This window comes from Macaca mulatta, chromosome 5 (assembly GCF_049350105.2).
Source record: "Macaca mulatta isolate MMU2019108-1 chromosome 5, T2T-MMU8v2.0, whole genome shotgun sequence".
Taxonomy (NCBI): Eukaryota; Metazoa; Chordata; class Mammalia; order Primates; family Cercopithecidae; genus Macaca; species Macaca mulatta.
In genome coordinates this window covers 191,175,159-191,195,762 of record NC_133410.1, presented here as the reverse complement: position 1 = coordinate 191,195,762, position 20,604 = coordinate 191,175,159, and the positions used below count along the sequence as shown (strand labels likewise).

At 37.8% G+C, this 20,604-nt stretch overlaps 1 protein-coding gene across 8 annotated transcripts in view; it reads right to left on the bottom strand.

Moving 5' to 3' along the window:
- Positions 1-20,604, bottom strand: part of TENM3 (teneurin transmembrane protein 3) — a 659,662-nt gene that overhangs the window by 45,891 nt on the left and 593,167 nt on the right. For 4 of the 8 annotated variants that reach the window (XM_078001693.1, XM_078001694.1, XM_078001698.1 and 1 more), the window contains 6 exons: positions 19,980-20,099; positions 19,158-19,419; positions 13,318-13,585; positions 11,877-12,020; positions 7,023-7,272; positions 6,303-6,323 (listed from right to left, as the gene is read on the bottom strand). In XM_078001693.1, the coding sequence (XP_077857819.1) occupies positions 6,303-6,323; positions 7,023-7,272; positions 11,877-12,020; positions 13,318-13,585; positions 19,158-19,419; positions 19,980-20,099 (1,065 nt within the window). 8 annotated transcript variants of the gene reach the window in all.

The window sequence follows — 20,604 nt, the reverse complement described above, 5'->3', positions numbered from 1 at the left end:
CTATTCTTAAAATTGTTGAAGTGTTTCTCATGTTATAAGAGGAGGAGAGGAGATCACACATGGAGTCTGTAGAGGCCTTGTGGAGCGCTGAAGAGCTCTTAGGCTGTGATGTTAGTGTACAGAGAAACACAAAGACATACAAAGGCTTGAATACCTTCAGCTCTGGGATCTCCTTTCCAGACTTTAATATCTTTGAGTGACAAAAGACAGACTAGAGCAAGAGGTCTTGAGTGTGTAAATGTGTGTGAAATGGTAAAAAGATGAAGAACTCAGAAAGATGCAAGTCATTATGCAAGAAAAACATTTCAGAACAACTGGGTTATGCCAAATGATCAACTTGCTATGCTAAGTGTTATTATATCATTTTCCTAAGTTGATGCCTAAAATTTTAAATGCAGCAACACATATTACATCCCTTAATGTGGTAGTTTATTACTTTGTAAGAAGTGAAGAGTTACATATCAATATAACATTCAGAGCAATTTTACAGAGGTTTTTTTTTTTCCTTTCTATAAATAGTCTAATGTTGCCAGAGCTGGTCTTTCAGGTATATATAATTGGTGACAGAGTTGCAACTCCACCAAACTAAGTCTACTTTGAAAGACATGACATTGGAGAGGTCCCTTTAGTCTTTCCTACCTCCCTGAATATACAGTTAACTGTGAACAGCTGTGTACATGGTATGCATACACTCATGTGTATACATACACACGTATTTTTTTTCTTATCAGTGTGTATCTTTGAGTATGAACTCTGTACCAGAGACTGGGTTTAAAGCCTAACTTCATCACTAACATTAAATGCATGATCTGGGCAAGTTGGCTAACTTATCTGTGCCTCAGGTTCCTTACCTATAAAGGTGATGATAATAATACCTATTTCATAGGATGCTGGGAGGATTACATGAACTAATATATGTAAGATCCTTAGAACAGGGCCTAGCGCATACTACATACTCACTAAGAATTAACCGTCCTTATAATCGCCTTTGCCCCGTCTCTTCTTACAGTGCCATGTCTTTTGCCTTATAACCTTAGAAAGTGCAGGAATACAAGAATTAACGAAAGTATGAGTTGTTTCTGAAAACATTAAAAGAAAAAAAAACTGGGTTTAAACTTGGTTTAGGTTTAAATTTGTTAAACCTAAACTTGGCTAAATTTAAATTTGTTTTCTTACTTCTGCTGTTATTAACAGCAGTTTATAATATCCTAAACTATTAAAGTAATGAAGACTCATCTTAAAATACCCACTTTAAATTGTTTAGAGAGTAATGACGAACAGTGATGATTCACTCATGGTAAATGAGCCATACACACTTCCTCGGGATGCCTTCATTTTGGGAAAAAACAAACCGATTTTTGAGGTGGCAGCTTCAGTGGTGGTGGCATCCTCTTAGCTATGGGACATGAATTTTCTTGGTGCAAAAACGAATGGACATTCAAGTCATATAAGCTTGCCTTTGTCATCAGTTTTATTCTAATGGGGAAGTAATAAGAGAATGCCCAAAGTGGTGCTTATATTTGCTTATTTCCTGTCCTGAAGCATCTCCTTCCTAGAAGACATAGACATTTCTCCATCAAGCAACAGATGTCAATGGCTTTAAGAATGTCGGACAAACGAAAGCTGCGCTTTTGGTTGCAACTCTGTTGTCCAGAAGAACAAATGTGAGGGAGTCTCTGTGGCCCTAGAGAAGAGAATGAGCCTCTGGAAATATTCCGCACAGGATGGGAGGAAATGAGACGTTGACAAGTTCCCAGCAGCGCAGGCCGGCATGGTAAATTAGAGCTGGTTGTTAGGTGCTGGCCTCTCCTAAATGAAAAGAGGGATCAGCATGGAAGTACTAAAAGGAAAAAAAAGTGAGTCTGGGTATTTCTAGTTGACAGACTGGTGGCAGTGAAGCTCTGAATCATATGCCATAGGACTGGGATTCAAGGTCAACTAATTTCAGCATAGAGAGTTGACAGGGTGAGCTAGTGCTTGCTTTCCAACTTTCTGAAAACCCAAAGCACTAAAGAGGCGGGTGTGTGGGTACGATGAGTGGTGAATTTTTAGGTCCGTGATCTATCTAGTGTGAAAACGTGAGGCTACCACGACCGAAATAGGTTGCAGCCAACAGCTGGCGCACGGGGATTTTCCAAATGCTTGGTTTTGGGAAATCTCTGCTTAGCAGAAGCACAGCAGCATCCTTATGTGATTGATTGAGATTTTGCTATTTCAGAAAGGTTTGAAATATTACAATTTTGACTAATAGCAAAACCAAGGAAACTGAGATCAAGTTAAGAACCTTTAGTATATTACACCTTGATTCTTAACTCATCCTGAATTGCCTAGATCATCACAATTATCAAGACATCTTCTCTACAGTCTCATTCAATTAGACACAGATCCAGCGGTAAGTGCAGGCTGGATTTGCTCATTTATTTTGTCACAATTCAACCTTCTTAGACTAGAGAAATATTCACAAAGAACAAGCCAGAGAACAGACATTATTAGCACTTCTATCTTTTGAGTTGGAAACTGTGCCACAGTCCTTAGAACACAAGACATTTGAAGAAGCGTAAAAAACTGTATTTATACAGAAAAGCAAAAAGGCTTCTTTTATGGTAACCAAAAGACTGTTTAGAATATTGCAAGCAGGGACTGGGGGTGTGATATTTCTGTGCCTGCTTGATTTTTAAATATTAAGTCAATAAGGAGTGCTGAATAAAATTCTTATAATTTGGTATCTAAACTTTAATGGATTCAAATTCACAGACTTATGATTGACACTTTCTTTGATCCTTTAATTGGTAATATAAAATTCACAAAGTTGATTTTTAGTTCTACATGTTTAAGTGCCCTTTGGCTGGTATTAATTAATATAATTTTAAAATTTTGGAATGTGTGAGAATTGGAACAAGGATGATGTAAAATTTACTACATATTAAACGGGTTAGTTAGCAAACTAGTACTATAAACATCAGAGAAGGAAATGTTTGGTATATCTAAAAGAAACACATTTTTAAAGCATTGTAGCAGCTTCTATTTATGTAAAAAATTTAATATGTTGATCAGTAATATTTATATCTATTCATTAAAGTATAGCTAAGAATTTTTATTTCATGTAATATCCTGGTGGTGCTTATTAGTTTGATATAACAGAATACTCTGAATTTTAAAATAAGAAGATGTGTTTTTATATTAATTTTTATTGAATATTTTTATTATTCCCCCATTAGTCCAATTAATGAGACTGTTTATAGTATATGAAATATAGAAGAGGATAAAAAGTGTGCATTTTTATATTTTAATTATTAACAACTGGCAATACCATTCCTTTTGTAGATTTAGACACACTTTTCAATTTCTTTTTCTTCCTATTACCTGTTCCTAAGCCTCTCATGACTCTTAGGCTGCCCAAGAAAGCGAGGATAAGAAGCACACCAGGAAGGATCTTATTAACCAGGAAAGGGGAGGTGACGACAGGCAGGCACACAGGAAGAAGCATCTGAAAAGAACTTTAATTTTTTAAGCTAAAAGAAGAAGTTCCAATGAACTAAAATATGTTGACTTTGCTAGGCCAATTTTATTACCTACTAAACAAATGGAATCCCTATTTTATCAATGACATGATCATGTTTGATGATTTGGGCTCAAAGACCTTACACATTCTCTACATCTTCCTCTTTCTTATCACTTAGACAAAGACTCTCCATTCTCTCCTTCCCTTTATCGCTTGGCTTCCTTCACTGCTAACCATCCTGTTTTAGGTTATCTAGCATCTCATAGTGCAACAGCTTTCTAACTGATCTCATCTCGAGTCATTTTGAACTCTGACACCAAGTTATTCTTCCTTTCAGTATGCCACTTTGCATATGCCACTTGTTCAGGATGCTAAAATGGGTCCCCACTGTCTCAGGTATCCTACAGGAGAGAATAATTCCCTAGAGCACTCAAGGCCCCAGGCAATCTGACCCTCCCCTGCCTTTGTGCCTGTATCTCTCATGATTACCACCATGAACCCCCTGCTCCATTCAGGTGGGTCTGATTACCCTCAGAACATGTCTTGCTCAGCTCTCCCCCAGTCCCCGGTAACTTTACGTGCTTTCTCTACTTCTTCATGACTGCCCTCTTTTCTTCTTGCTGTTCTGTTTCAGCAGACTTCATTATTAGACCTAGCTCAAATATCAGCCCTTCCAGAGAACGTTTCCTTACCATACTGTCATCTCCCAGTAATCTCTTCCTTCACAGAACTATTCTCACATTTGAAACCATGGACCACGGGTATGATTAAGTGTCAAAGAACGATACTGAAAATGTTATTTAATTTGTCACGTATATACCTTGTCTCCCCCGCTAGATCGTGAGTTCTGAGAACAGGTACTTTGTCTTACATTATTATTTTTCAAAGTGCCTAACATGCGGTAAGTGATCAGTTAACATGATTTATTTCATACAATTAAATATCCATATAAAAGCCAAAAAGTGTACTCTGCATGCACGGCACATAAAGGAACTGCAGAAGCGCAAATGTAGTTAGGATGATGGACAGAGGAGAAGGGTTATGGAGGATCATGAGAGAGGGATTACAATAGTATCACTGCCAAACACCAGAAGTTAGTACAAAATGAATTCCTACTGTTTAAATAAAGATGTAACTCTAACCTCAGAGATTTTTTTTCCCCAGAGGGAGAGATTATGGCTTTAAGTAACAGGTAAAATGATTGTGAAGTAAGTCTCACTTTTTGCATACCCAGGGCATGAGCCCCTAGAAACTTAGGCATTGGGAGACAGAAAAACCGGCTGTGTGGTGCAGTGGAAAGAACATATTTTCAGAGTGGTTTAACTGTCTGCTACCCATTTCTTAGGCATGTATTTTGGGGAAGATATGTAACCTCCTGGAGCCTCGTCTACGTCACCTATAACCCTGAAGGACTGCTGTGTGGATCTGCAATAACAGATATAAAATATCTGGCACCATGCCTGGCATGGAATAGGCCTGCTTGTTAAAAGGTAGCTGCTTGGATAGTTTTTTCTGTATTGCCTCCAGCATTTTCACATTTAGTTGGTGTGCAACCTGTCTGTCTTCCCTCTTTTCTCCACAGCTACCAAGAAAACAAGACAAGAAAATTTTTGATATTCTACTATGGTTTCTGAGAGCAGAGCTTTGCATGCTCAGTATTCTGCAGAGATGAAGTGCTGATTTTAGCATGTGACTAAGCTATTAGCTGAGAGTATAAGATCAATAGGGGATCTCAGGAAAAGATCATGGGGCCACGTCTGGTCACCCTGATATGCAACAGCTATCCATCTTTCAGTAGAACTTTGGTTTTCGTTTGCTAGTTGTCAATCACTACACAACAGGTTAAAGGGGTTTTGTTGACTAATTCATCTAAAAGACCTCACATAAAATATTATTGTTTCCATGTGATATCATTTCCTTAGCTATTTTAATGAGATAAAATAGATCTAGCATTTCTAACCTGTCTAGCTTTTTGCTAGCTTTACTTTAAAACATTGGTTTCCCCGCCTTTTTTTTTCTATCCTTCGCAAAGTTTTTCAATCAAATGTGTCCATACAAGTCTTTATTGTATCTTCTGCAGCTCCGTGTACACAGAAAGTGGAACATGAAACACTTCTGAGTCTATATATTTGCTTCAACTATATTTGTCCTTCACTTCGAAGAAAGTCGTTTCCTTCATAATAATGGCAATGAAAACATTACTTCTTAAATCTAGTAATTCTTCCAACTTAGGAAAATATAAACTATAGGCAAAGAGGAATTTACCAGGAAGCTAATAATTAAGCTTCAGCTTTGGGGTCTCTCACTCTGCCAAGCCACATGTTCACATAATTGTACGTTTTAAAACATTTGCCAAGGAAAAGTATTTCTAGATTCTTTTTCTTAAAGAGTCTCCAATAAAACACAGCCTGTCCTGGGTATTCATGGAACAATGCAGGCCTTCTCAAACCTTCCTACTGTGCTTCAGGTTTCATTCTGTTCAACATGGCTTAGGTTATGTTGGTCAGTAATTAATGCTTGGAAATCATTTTTGTTATACAGAGATACTCCTTATACTTTTTTGTAGTGAAATTTATTTTGTGAACCAACTGAAAAAAGTTTCTCAAATTATACCATGTAAATAACTTGCAATATATTGTATAATAATTGTCCAATTAAGCACTCTTAATTCCTTTGATGATCTGTGATACTGTTTCCTCTCTCATGATGAAATATTCTTAGAAAACAATTTTAGAGGGTCACATTGCAACGTAAAAAGGATATTTGAAAATATACAATAACCTTAAGGTATGATGCTTACCTATGTCTAAAATCTTTATTTCTTGGTGGAAGCAGGTAAAAACAGGTAAAAAAAAGAAAGCACAGTTAGAAAAGGCTTCTAAAATATAATGAGTTGAATTCTGGGATTTAATTATTTGTATGGAAAGTTGCCAACTTGGCAGAAATGATACTGGAAATGAATTCTGTAGTCTAGGGCTTACCAACTAACGTACAGAATAGGCTGATTTGAAAATCACACTTACATGAACAAAGCAAAGACAATATGTTACTTTTCCTATTGTCATTATGGCTAATGGATTAACCCAACCTGAGGATCCAATATTCTAGTTAAAAGTCATAGCCTTAGTTCATTTAATATCAGGTCCTGAAATCACAGGAAAATATTTTATGCCTTAATTTCAACCACTGAAATAAAAGAGCTACGCCTATTTCACAGGGTTATTCTAAAGAAAACAAAAGAGATTTAAGAATCATAGCTCTATCATTTTAGAGCACAGAAAATTCACTGAAATCAGTAAGATATTTGATATACTGGGTGACTTTATGCTCTTTAATACACTTATGGAACAATATATATGTGCTGTGCTTCTAACTTAAAGCAAGAATCTGGCTTCTTTCTGGGGGAAATTGGAAACCTTGGGATGGTATTTTTATATGAATAAATTAGTACATCAGACTCAACATTTTTTTAAAAGGCAGGTTTAGCTTTGGTTAAAAGCCCAAATTTAGAAAGACATACCTTAGTTCTAAGACACTTGTTACATTTCCAGAAGGGAATATCCGCCGCACATAGTTGAAATCGCCTACATATAGACTGCCATCGATCCCACAAGCTAGCGCCACTGGGGCCAGTAGCTTGTTACCATCAGCTTGACCATTGCAACTGGGGCAGGAAATGCTGCGTCTTCGCCCATTGCCCATGATACTACTCACGACTGGAGGCTGCTGGGAGATAAACTGGTTTTCCCCATTTCCCTTGTACAGTATACCTACAAGAAATAAAGTGCGTTTTTTTCTTATGATGAAAAAGTGTAAAGGTGAAAAGCAAACATGTCCATGATTGTTTTAACTATAATTCAATGCCTGTTAGGTCTGGATTAAGACATTCTTATTTGAAGCTCCATTGGAAAGAACTGTATTCAATGACCTAGCGTAAAATATTACATGATAAAGTACATACGATATACACAAAAAGTGCTGTCTACTGTGAACTAAAGTCATGTCTGGCGAAAGGAACAAAAGACTAAGAAGAATTAAAACCCCAATTCTCAACCTCAGCGATGACCAGTCATGGCTGTACATTGAAATGGCCTGGGGAGCCGCCAAAAAGTGTTAATGCCTGCTTCTCACCCAGAGAGGCGGTGGTTTCATTTGTCTGAGGTACAGCCCTAGCCCTGAAATTTAGAAAAACTCTCCAGATGATCTTCACGTGCAACTAGGTTTGAAAACAGGCTCTACATAATATTCTTTAGGGAATAACAAGTTTGCCTAATTGTTAATCAATATTGAAAATATTCAATTAATAAAAATGTGTACCAGGAATATAAATTTCTTTTGAATTTATAATTTTCTTTAAAGTTAACAAACTTTATGGAAAACAAAGGTAGAAAATATCAAACTCCAAAGTTGTTAATGATAATACAGGCTTATTTTAACTCTACCTATACTGTCAAGGACTATTCCTGCGTACACTCTCATCTGATAGGAGAATGCATATACATGCAGTTATTCAAAATGTCAAACATAACAAAACTGTTGTGGAAGACCAATGTATTATTTAAAGTGAATTCTGCTTTAAGGCATGGAAGTGCCAATAATTTTATCAAGACAAAATGCCAGTCTGCTCTTTTACGGTCTTCAGTGAAAATCGGAGAAAAGATTCCAAATGAATGTTAAATATTTTCATAGTTAGAAATTAGATTTGAGTTGAGATTCTAATTTTATTCCTTTTGCCACTGATATATACAGATCAATGGCTCCAGTTTGGTGTGATGCACACGGGGTAGTCAGCTGCTATTGTTCCATGCATATTTTATGACACTTCTCAATGTGTTCTCATCTGTATACACCACCTGCTGCTTTCACTTTAGAGGCATATATTATATTTATTGAATGTTCTATGTTCCAAAGCAGTTCTCAGAGATAACGACTCTCCTTCTTAGCAGATACACTGTTAAAAGAATAATCCCAAGAAAGCACAATCAGGAAACTTGAGAAAGTGCTTTTTCCCCCACTTTGGGATAATTTTAAAGTGAAGAAGAAATTAGAATAATTATGTTCTCCTTATAGCTCAGCACATTTTAGGTGCATTCTGTGATTACTTTTTTAATGCTTTGCTATTTGGGTGATGTAATAATCATAGCAAATTTACATAAAGAAATCAGGGAAATAAAACAGGTTTATTCAAATTTAAGAAAAATAAGCTAAATAAGGCTAGATCATAACAAGAGGTGAAATGCATTTTGCCTTGAATATTCAAAGAATGCATTAATGATATCTAAGATTCTTCTTTCTGTGATTACGTGAGTTGATAATCATGGAGCTATAATTTCCTATAAGAGCCAGTTGTGTAATTTTCATCAGAAGAATCCTACAAGTTAGACTACCGCTCTACGACATCTGATTTATTCAGTCATTACTTTGAACGATTGGCCCTTCATGCTTCTTCTCTATGATGGCAGAACAGAAAGATGAACATTAGAATATTTATTTCCATGTTTCAGGGTGCCTGCACGAATAACTGTCAGCATCTACGTTTCCATCTTCTCCCTCATGTCTTTCTATAGCTCATCCACCTTGTCATGACTACAAATCACTTTGTTTATTCAATTAGACACATGTCACTTTGGAAAGCCACTACTTGTCAAAATGTTCTTGGATAAAATTCTAAACTGCAATCTGTTCACCCTGTGGCTGAGGTTCTCTCACATTTAAAAATAACATATATTTTATTTTATTTATTTATTTTTGAGACTGAGTCTTGCTCTGTTGCCCAGGCTGGAGTGCAGTGGCACAATCTTGGCTCACTGCAAGCTCCGTCTCCCCGGCTCAAGTGATTCTCCTGCCTCAGCCTCCCGAGTAGCCCACCACCATGCCTGGCTAATTTTTATATTTTTAGTAGATACGGGGCTCCACCATGTTGGCCAGACTGGTCTGGAACTCCTGATGTCAAATGATCTGCCCACCTCAGCCTCCCAAAGTGCTGGGATTACCGGTGTGGGCCACTGTGCTCGGCCTAAATATATTTTATAATTTAGAACATTTTTTTTTGAGGACAGCATTTTGGAAAGTTTGGTTTTTACATCTGCCCTGATATTTTAATAGAAGTTAACCATATGTTATTCTGGTTTAGAATATGTGTGTATTTATATTATACATACACAGAATATCTACACATTGCTGACTCCTCCTGAATATAGTATCCTGTGTTGTATCACACCATGGTAATTACAGAGGCATGGGCTTTTTTGGAGCTACAGAGATGCCTGTAGTTTTCCTATTGATTTGTAATCTCTTTAGTGAAATCCTGTAGCTAATTGGTTATGAACTTTACCCTATAAAATAAATGCCATCATAACTAAATGGCATCTAGAGACGTTTCCCCTAGTTTTGTTTGTAGAGGGCTTCTGAAGGAATACAGAAATATGTTCAAACTGTGTGAAATATAATTTTACATAATGTCATCAAGAGCAGCTACTAGCATGTTTGGCATATGGCCTCTCATTTTAAAAGACCAGGATTGAACCTTGTGCTACTAATATAACAGAATGAGACTACTACTGCTCCAGACACCACTGATGAGTTGAGAGGCTCTGAGAGAACACTGGAGTCCCCTGCTTGGTCAGGAGTCCCACCTTTTCACTGTGTGCTGCATGTGGCACTAGACAGCAGCTCTGCTTAATTTGGGGTGCAAATTGAACTGCATCCTGATGTCCGGACATAACTGGAAGGGGTGCAGAGCTTAATATACTGCTATATAATAGTGAAGCAGGGAAGGGTTTTTCCGCTTTTTTGTTTGTTTGTTTTTCCTTACTACTGATTTTCTCAGACTATTATTTCCTGGAGGGAAGGCACTAGCATTTTCTTCCTTGTTTTGTTTTTTGAGACAGAGTCTCACTCTGTCACTCAGGCTGGAGTACAGTGGCACGATCTTAGCTCACTGGAATCTCCGCCTCCTAGGTTCCAGCGATTTTCCCACCATAGCCTCCTGAGTTGCTGGGATGACAGGTGTGCAACACCACAAATGGCTAATTTTTGTATATTTTGTAGAGACAGGGTTTTATCATGTTGGCCAGGCTGGTCTCAAACTCCTGACGTCAAGTGATCCACCTGCTTTGGCCTCCCAAAGTTTCGAGATTACAGGCATAAGCCACAGCATCCGGTGCAGCAAGAGCACTTTCAAGCACTGGTCTGAAAACTACTTTAGACTGCATATATTTTGAAGGTTAAAATGCATACTCTCCAACACCCACAAAAAACTGTTTTAAGGAGGAATGAACATTGAAGCAACATTAATCTGAAAAAGTGACATTAACTATAAACATTTAATTGTACTACACTGTCAAGTCAACATTCTGAACCTTCCAAAAACCTCTGCAAAGTCAAGAGCTAGATTATTTTGCTGAGATTGTGACTTTTTTCTCTGGCTATCAGTAAAAGTAGAGTACTAGTATGATATGGTTTAGGACGGGAGGCCAAAGTATAACAGACTAACTTAAGGTCTTGCTTTTCTAGCAAAGCACCCTTTAAGTTGTCTGAGATGCAGCTAGTATGTGGGCAAAATGTTGGAAACATAGTCTACACAACAGAATTGTGTTTCATATAAATAATACTCTTGATGAGATTAGGCTGGTCATACTTTGCACATATTCATTCCTCTTTTGGTTTGCGGCATCTGAAACATGTTTCTTCAGAGCATAGTCACTAGCACATTATCAGGTCTACTCCTAGGAACACTTTTGCTTCTTGCTTTTTTCTCAGATTATTTATTTTTTCCCCTAATATTCATCAAGTCAAGTAACAATATATGTGACCCCATCTGAGTGGCAGAATGTTTTATTTCCCTAATAGTCTAAGAAGAACCGAAAAAAAAAATCTAGATAATCAGAATAATTACCCAAGAATTAAAATCTAGTAAAAATATTTCGGTGAAGTCACATGATTTTTTTTTTCTTTATTTTAAAAACAAATCCCCCTCCCTCCATTTTTGGTAAATCTTTCTAAGTACTTTGGCTCACACTCACTGACTCGCTGTGGAATGAGACATGCTAGGTGCATCTGTGCTAAGGACTCGCACTCAGAGATCCTTCACTGCAACACCAAAGTCAGTCTTTCACATTCTGATGGGAAGATCGTTTCGGCGATGAATACATGAACATTTTAAAGTCTATTAAGAAAGTGTTATATAGTTCCCACTTTAGGCTTTTATAATCTTTAAAAATTCACCTTTATTCTTTTTCTGCCATTTCTAATCCTACAGCATGGATAGGATAAAATGTTGCTACGATCTCGTGAGTTGGAAAGTAGGCAACATTAGCTATCTATGAACAATACATTACGATATCATATCAGCTATCTATGAACAAGAGCTCACCGTTCTGTACATCCAGCACGTGATGTTTATCTAATGTCCAGCCACCCATGTTGGATGCATCCAATTCATAGCCCTGCAGAATGGCAGTCCTCTTTTCCCACAGAGTCAGGTCCAAACACGACTCATACTCATATCCAACTGACACTGGAATCCAAACAAATCACAGCTCATCTTTCCAACTACTGGGGGAAATGCAATTTATTTTCTTACTTGGAAAAAACTGCCTTTTTCGCATCTGTGTTCTGAGACTGTATTTCCACTTATTTGTGAGCAGTTTATTTTTTAATTTGAGAAGATTTGACCATATACAAGATTTTAAAAAATTGATCTCCAAATATTATTTTCTACTGATTTAACAGAAAATGAGTGTTTTCCTTCCCCATACCACCCCTTCATGAGGGGTTCACAGCACAAAATAAAGTCCAGATTGGGCAGCTGGTTAAGTAATTAGATCAGCCTCAAATAGTGATTAGATAACAAGTAAAAATAATGTTTGCCATCTGAATAATTAGAACTCTTTAGTTTTCAGGAGTGTTATATCATGGAAAATATTTATGATAAGTAAGGTTCAATGGAACAAAAAAACTAGCCAGATTATGACACTATGTTGACATATTACTATCAGAAATAAACAAACTAGCAGTGATATGAATAAATCACAGATGAAAAACTTTCCAGGGTTCACAATGAAACAGGGATTTTAAAATTTAGAAAGAATGAAAGGAGAAGTGGCAACTACTGGATTGATTTGAACTAATTCAAATCCAAATTACCTATTAATTTCAGAGTACAATATCCTATTTTAAGGTAAAAACTAAAACAAAAACATATCATTCTTTAGTTTTTGATGTTCTGAGCTTGAAGCTATACTATATACCTAATCTCTTTCTCTCTGTCTCTCAACACGTCACACTTTGATTGCGTTGTCCAGTCATTCAATAAAACAACTGGTTTGATTGTCCTTTCACTGAATGAACTGGCCCTTCTAGTGAAAACAGCTAATGTAATTCATGGACACAAATGTCTGCTATCCTGTTAATATCAATATGCATTGAAAATACATTAGTGTTAGATACAGACATGAAAACAAATAAGGAAATCCAGGGAGGTAAAATTATAAAGAGAAGAAAATGAAAAAAGAAAGGGACATAATAAGGAAAGAAACATGGGGGGAAAAAGGATGTGACAAGCTGAAATCTCACTCAGAGCATTCCTCAACAACAGAATTTCAGCCAGGAAAGACTGATATTTTCTTCTTGCCACATGGAGTACATTCCTTTTCCCATCGTAGATCTAAACTAGCCAAGGTATAATATCCCTAGGACAACCTTATTCTCTTTATATTCTGTTTATCCACTGACTTCCTTGGGTTACAATTAATTTATGATAGTTCTGGCTTTGAGAAAAACTTCATTGCAGCAAAGATTTATATGGAACTTACCTACAGCTTCAGATAGACCATAGACCTTCTGATTATACGCATCTGTTTTATCCCATATGAAAGTATAGGCCAAGTTTGGTGAGGCAGGAAACCATTTTTGGAAGAGTCTTCCTACTACAGCTACCATAAGATGAACCTTCATTAAATTAAATGGAATAATAGACTGGGTCATGGTGATCTTGAGAACTGACTTATACCCTGCAGCTCTGGAACTCAGGTAGGAGAGTTTCAAATCCGTTCCTGGAATTGTAGTTTCCTCGTGGAGTACCTAAGTTTGAATAAAGCAGAAGTTTCAAACTGTGATCATGTATGAGTATTAGAGAAAATATATTTATGTAGTATATATTCACTATATTTGTGAATAGTGACTCTTTGTGTCTTAGTGTAGTTACTCTTAAAGACAATGTGTTTATTTTAGTTGCTTTCGGACAACTAAAATAAGACACAAAAGAATCACTATTCACAAATATGCATTTGAGCTGTTATCTTGTTCATAATTAAAAATAACTCTGCTGCCAGCCCAAATGTCTCTTCCTAAGAGCCTCTTGTCATTTATTCTGAGTTAATCATACCTCGGGTGCTACTCTTCACACGGGAAGCACTGTGACTGCTCCATCAGGCTGACATGCACTGACTCGTTAGTGTAGTAGTCACAGTGGATTCTCACTAACCCATCTTTCACCCCATCACCCTGGAGAATTAGAGCAGACATTTGTAAGATGGTTAGCTCGGAACAGGGATGTAGTCTAGGCCAAAGATCTGGCCTGTGCCAGCTGGCTCATTTAGGGACTAAACCAATACCTACAGCCTCATCAGCTGGCTGGTCACAGCCTATAAAGACAGTAAGGATAACAAAAAAGACCCAATCATTTGGGTTAAAGTGTAGCAAATTCCATATCCATGTTGAGAGGTAATGTAATAATAGCACCTTGTCATAATTAAAGATTGAGCTCCAACTTACCATGGGTTTTTGGTATGATGGTAAATTAGGTAATATTTTAAAGCTCCATAAAATTTCTCCTAGAGAGCAACTATTATGTTATTAAATGCACACAGAACCTATCAATTCACAGTTTTTTATTTGAAACTGGACTGTACAAATGAATATAATTATGTGCATAAGAATTATCTCCTTTACAAATTAAAAAAAGATTATACTCTTAACCCCACAGATTACCAGTGTGACCAGCTCCGTGAATACCGACATTTATATTAACAAATGCAAAATACATTATGCCAAAACATTACTTATTTTGAAAAATGTATTTCATGTGGCATATACAATTTTTCTAGAGTTCAGATTCTCTTTACCAATGCTCCTGTGAGTTTGATGAATAAGAACAGCTCTCCCTGGGCTTTCCACACAGGCTGTAAGTGCAAGGCTATCTGTGTTCAAGAACGTGCACCAGGAACTCACTACTTTCTCCACGAAGAATTAAACAGTACTCTCAAAGCCTTCCTCATATTGCCCTATCAAGATTCATTATTCTGACAGAAAGGGCTGCCTTTTCATGTTGGAAAGATCTTAGAATACTGATTCAGTGTTCAGCAATGTTTCCCCTTTCCCCAACACCTCCACATAGAACAGTTAGAGATGATGTGTATCTGCCATCTCCAGACTTTAATAACTACAGTAAAACCCTCCAAGACCCCTTGTACTGAGGGTAGAGCTGTCAGCTTCAATATAAACAATCACACAGTTGGAAGTGGCACAAATGAATGGACGAAGGAAACTTCCATTCTGGCCTGTCAGTCGGTGTTGGCATGAAGAGGGACGCGATGTGGTACAGTAGAGTAAGAGGCATTTCTAATGTAGATACACAAATTTATTACCATTGGAGTTTTCCTTCAAACATGCTGACTGAATTCAGCCACAAAACGGTCTTAAGCCAAATAGTTTACAAACATATGGAAACTGTGTAGATGTGGGGAAACCATTAAATTTAAGGCTGAGGGTACTTTTGTAAGACTGTAGGTTGTTAGGGTGAAAGGTTTAAAGATAACTCATTGTTCCCCCATAATCAGTGAAATATCAATGAGTTAGTTTGAAAAATAGATTTGGTGACTCCAGAACGGTCCTGATAATATGCGATTTAACCCTAAAGCCCGTCATTTGCTTCCTCTTAATTTATTTTCAAAATAATTTCCCACCCATTTGATAGGTCTTCCATGAGTAAGGGACTCTCTTATGAATATTGTATGTATTTCCTGTGACTTCCAGAAGCTGCCTCTCTATTTCAAAATATCATGTGTTATGCTTGATTTTAGTATCTGTAATTCTGTTCATTAAAGCATGTGTTTCTCTGATGTAATTTAACTTGACCATGTTATTGAGCATTAGAAGGAAAGGTAAATCCAACCAAAGTGGGAAAATAAACCATCAGGACTACTTTTGCCAGCTGCGTGAGCTGTAAATCCTATTCCTGATCCTGTTAAGCATTCGGTTAGGAACCATGTCCTGCCAATTCTATCTTCCAGTCCCTGTCTAATGTGTTCCCTCTTCCTCATTTCCACTACCATTGTGACTGCAAGGCCCCCTCCATCTGAGCCCCGGATACGCATGGATATACACGTCACAAGAAGAGCCTATTCACTCATTTCTCTCTTCTCTCAATATCTTCTGCACTTCCATCAAGTGCGTTTTGCCACTTGAGTTAACTTTAGAGAAATGCTGAAAAAACTCCATTGGGGCCTGGGTTCCGCATCACCTAAAGAATTCAGGGTCTCCACTGGATTGCACCTCAGGGCCATTCATAAACTGGCCCTGGGGTCATCTTCTGCCTCCTTCCCCATTATCCCCTCCACAACATGACTTGTTTTTGCCACTCCACTGTTGCTTACACATCTTCAATCTGAAACATGCTTTCCTCCCTCTCTTGCCTAATCCTTGTTTAAGACCAAACTTCTCAATCATTCTTTCTTTGGCTTACTCAGGAATTGACCTCTCCTTTGAACTTGTACGATTTTTCATTAAAATCTTTATCACATTTAGAATGGCAGGAAGCATGTCTTATTCTTCTTTTTATCCTAGTAAAGTACCTTGTACACAGTAGGCTCTCAGTACATTTTTATGAAATATTTGCCTACTGCATGAATGAATGCAGAAAAGACTCCATGTATTCATGGAATTGTTGACTATCTGAAACCCATTTTAATGCCCTAGTTTGCTAAAAATTTGACACCTACAGACAGATACTGACTCTAGGTAAAGTCTATTTTAGGACTGACTACGAAGTCTAGAGTTCTTGCAAGATGGGCCTGGGGAGGAAGTATTAAATTGATTGAGGTTACAATGAACTTCTTAAAGTTTCAGCTCAAAGTTGGCTTGACCACTTCACAATGAATCCCTGAGGTGCTGCTGCTGCAACAACTTTGCCTGTCAGCCTTTTTGTTTTTTTGTTATCCTAGACCTTTCTGGCTCACCTCTTGTAGTCTCTATCTGTACTCCCTCCCTAGGTGATCTCCCCCAGTGCTTTATATTTATATGCGAATGACTCCCAAATTTACCTCTTTAGTTTCAACCTCTTTCCTGGACTCCACTCTTCCGTGTCTACTTCTACCCTCAAAGAGTTTTGTCCAAGTCACCAAAATTTATCCTGTGGACAACTGAAGTTGCTTCCTAACTGGTCTCCTTGTTTCCACCCTTGCCCAATATAGAATATTCTCAGCACAGAAGTTCCTTAAAGGAGGAAATCAGTGAGTGTTAGTGATCTGCTTAGACACCTTTAATGGCTTCCAATTCTCGAAGAGTTATTTTCGCCATGGTCTTCAGTGGCTTCCAATTCTCGAAGAGTTATTTTCGCCATGGTCTTCAATGGCTTGTGATTTATTGACTGCCGCCTTCACTCCAGCCGTGCTGCCTGTCCTTTTTGCCACTCCTCGAACAAGCCAAAAATCCCCTTCTATTTTCAGGGCTTGTTCTTTTACTTGCTTAAAGTTTGTGCTGAAATGTCACCTTATTGAAGAGATTTTCTCAAACTCTACTACATTAGATCATACCTCTATCCACTGTCCCCTGCTTTATTATTTTTTGGTAAGTCTCATCGCAACCTGACGTATTTCTGTTGACTGCCTCTCTCCACTCATGAGTTGGGAAGCTCAGTGAGAGCAGGCACCTCATCTCAGCGGTTTACTGCTTTGTTCCCACATAACAGCACCTGCTACAGAACAGGTGTTCAATACATATCTGGACAGTGACTATGACAAAGCTGCTATGTGCTAGTGTATTTTAATGACCTCAGATTTTTCCTTACCTCTTTACGAATACAGTCTATTATTATTATATACATATTTTTGAAACAGGGTCTCACTCCTGGCGCCCAGGCTGGAGTGCGGTGGGACTCACGGTTCACGCAGCCTTGACCTCCCTGGAGTGATCCTCCCACCTCTGCCTCCTGAGTAGCTGGGACTACAGGTGCATGCCATCACATCTGGCTAATTTTTTGTATATTTTGTAGAGACAGGGTTTTGTCATGTTGCCCAGGTTGGTCTCAAATTCCTGGGCTCAATCCATCCTCCTGCCTTGACCTCCCAAAGTGCTGGAATTATAGTAGTGAGCCATGCTGCCTGGCAAAGTCCATTATTATTATACCTAATGTCCTGCTTGTAAGATCTGAAAGTTATTTCTAACTGGAAACATGTGGGATGGAACACAATCCTCAGATGTTTCAGTAGATGAAACGAATGGGGAACGCATGGCTATTCCTTAGAAAGTTATATTAATGAATATTTTCTGTCAAAAAATACCTTTTCCAAAACACTTTTTACTTATAACAATAATTAAACAGTAAGTTATTGAGACTAATAGCCATGTGTAATAGTGAGTGGTGCCAGTAGCACTTGGTACAATGTCGGTCAAGCTGTCAGGTACATTTAGACACTAAAGTTTTTTTTTCAATAAATAAATGAGCAAAGAAATTATTAGTGATTGAGTTGAAGCTATATTTTCATTTGACTATTACTAATAAATATGTAAGATATATCCTGAAGAAAAAGTATTTTGTTTGAGTAGATCTTTGAGAAATAACTAGATAAACCAGGCGCAGTGGCTCATGCCTATGATCCCAGCACTTTGGGAGGTGGGCGGATCATGAGGTCAGGAGATTGAGACCATCCTGGCTAACACGGTGAAACCTCGTCTCTACTAAAAATACAAAAATTAGCCGGGCGCGGTGGTGGCGCCTGTAGTCCCAGCTACTCGGGAGGCTGAGGCAGAACAATGGCATGAATCCAGGAGGCAGAGCTTGCAGTGAGCTGAGATCGCACCACTGCACTCCAGCTTGGGCGACAGAGTGAGACTCCATCTCAAAAAAAAAAAAAAAGAAAGAAAGAAATAACTAGATATCCTACTATAACAATATCTACTCTAGGACACACACACACACACACACACAAAATAATTCATTCTATAGAATTACTTAAAGATGACACTGGAATTTCATAATCCATGGTTTTTTTTTTTTTTTTTTTTGAGACAGGGTCTCACTGTGTTGCCCAGGCTGGAGTGCAGTAGTGCGATCTCAGCTTACTGCAACCTCTGCCTCCCTGGTTCAAGCAATTCTCCTGCCTCAGCCTCCCAAGTAGCTGGGACTACAGGCGCTCATCACCATGCCTGGCTAATTTTGTTTTTGGTATTTTTAGTAGAGATGGGGTTTCATTATGCTGGCCAAGCTGATCTTGAACTCCTGACCTCATGATCTGCCTGCCTTGGCCTCCCAAAGTGCTGGGATTACAGGCATGAGCCACCGTGCCTGGCCTCGATAACCTATTTTTAAGATTCTCTGGCAAAACATGATCTGAAGATCTTGTATTTACAAGTACTGCCTGTGAGAATATTTTACCTGTGTTTCGGGAATGATGGGACTGTCTTCAGGAGAAGATCTGAAAAAGGTGGATAAAGGTGATGACACAATGATGGGATTTGGCCTCACGAATCCACTCAGATCACAGCTGGGAATGTCATTCTCTTCTTTCTTCATGACTAGGGTATCCATCACATAAAAGACATTCCATGGAATCCACACAGTATGATACTGAGTGAGGAATGGGGATCGTTCAAATACCAAAGTGAGAGAGGCCCCACCATTTGCCACCAAGTCAAACCTAAGAAAAAACAAGGTCTGCTTAGTGAATTGTCTGGATCCCACAGAACTACCAACACACATCTCCTTAAGTTAATATGCTTTATAAGGAAAATCAACTTCTTCTCCCAACTTTTATATGAAATAGTTTCAGATCTATAGGAATATTCCCAGAGTTATATAATAAATACTCATATGCCCTATGTGTATTCACCAAGTTCACCAATTTTTTTTTTCAAATTTGCTTTCCATTGACTCTTTTTTCGGAACCATGTGAGCTCAAGTTATAGACATTATGAAATATTACCCCTAAAGATTTCATCACACATCTGCTGAGACAAAGAGCATTCTCCCACAAAACTACAGTACTATCACCACGCCTTAGAAAATAAAATCAACTTTTGAAGAAGTATGTGAGTATATGACTTTAAATCTCTGCCATATGTACTGTCACAAGTTTCTAGAGTCTAAAAGTTGTTGCATTTCCACATAAAAAAGGACAATCAAACATGACAGTGGTACAGGAAGGTCTAGTTTTTATATTTCAAATCCTTCAGAGACAGTGTGATGGGACTAACTCACATTCCATCTTGGCGGGTAATAGTATATCCATATTCCGGGTAATGGAAAAACGAGACATTTACTCCAATAAGTGGAGTTCCATCAGCAGTCAGTACTTGGCCTCTGATGACAGATGCAAGGCTGTTGGAAAAGTAGAAGAATGAGAATGAACATCTGTCTTTTCAGGCCAACATTATCATGATTTATAGATAATTCAACCTAAGGATAAAATAACACTATTCTATGCAATCAATCGTTATTCACAAAAACCAGACCTGAAATACTCCCAAGACAATGTCCCTTTTAATTCAGTGTAATTCATATTCTCTAAATGCCTTGTGTGTATCCTGGGTTTTAATTTGTGGCAATCTGTTTTTTGGAGTGTTATCAAGACCAATAATTTACAGATGAATTTTTAAAATGATAAACTCTGTGCTTTTTTCATAAGTCATATATATGGTGCTCACATGAAGAAAAGTAGACTTTCCAATTAATTCTGAGGCAATCAGTAAATCTTCAGGGACCAAGAAGTATAAGATTTCAGGGGGCAATAAGGAACATTTGTACAACTTTTAATCAACTGCTGGCTATAACTGCATTAATGCTGTTAAATTACTGCAGACCCAGGAGTTCTGGTGTAAATCAT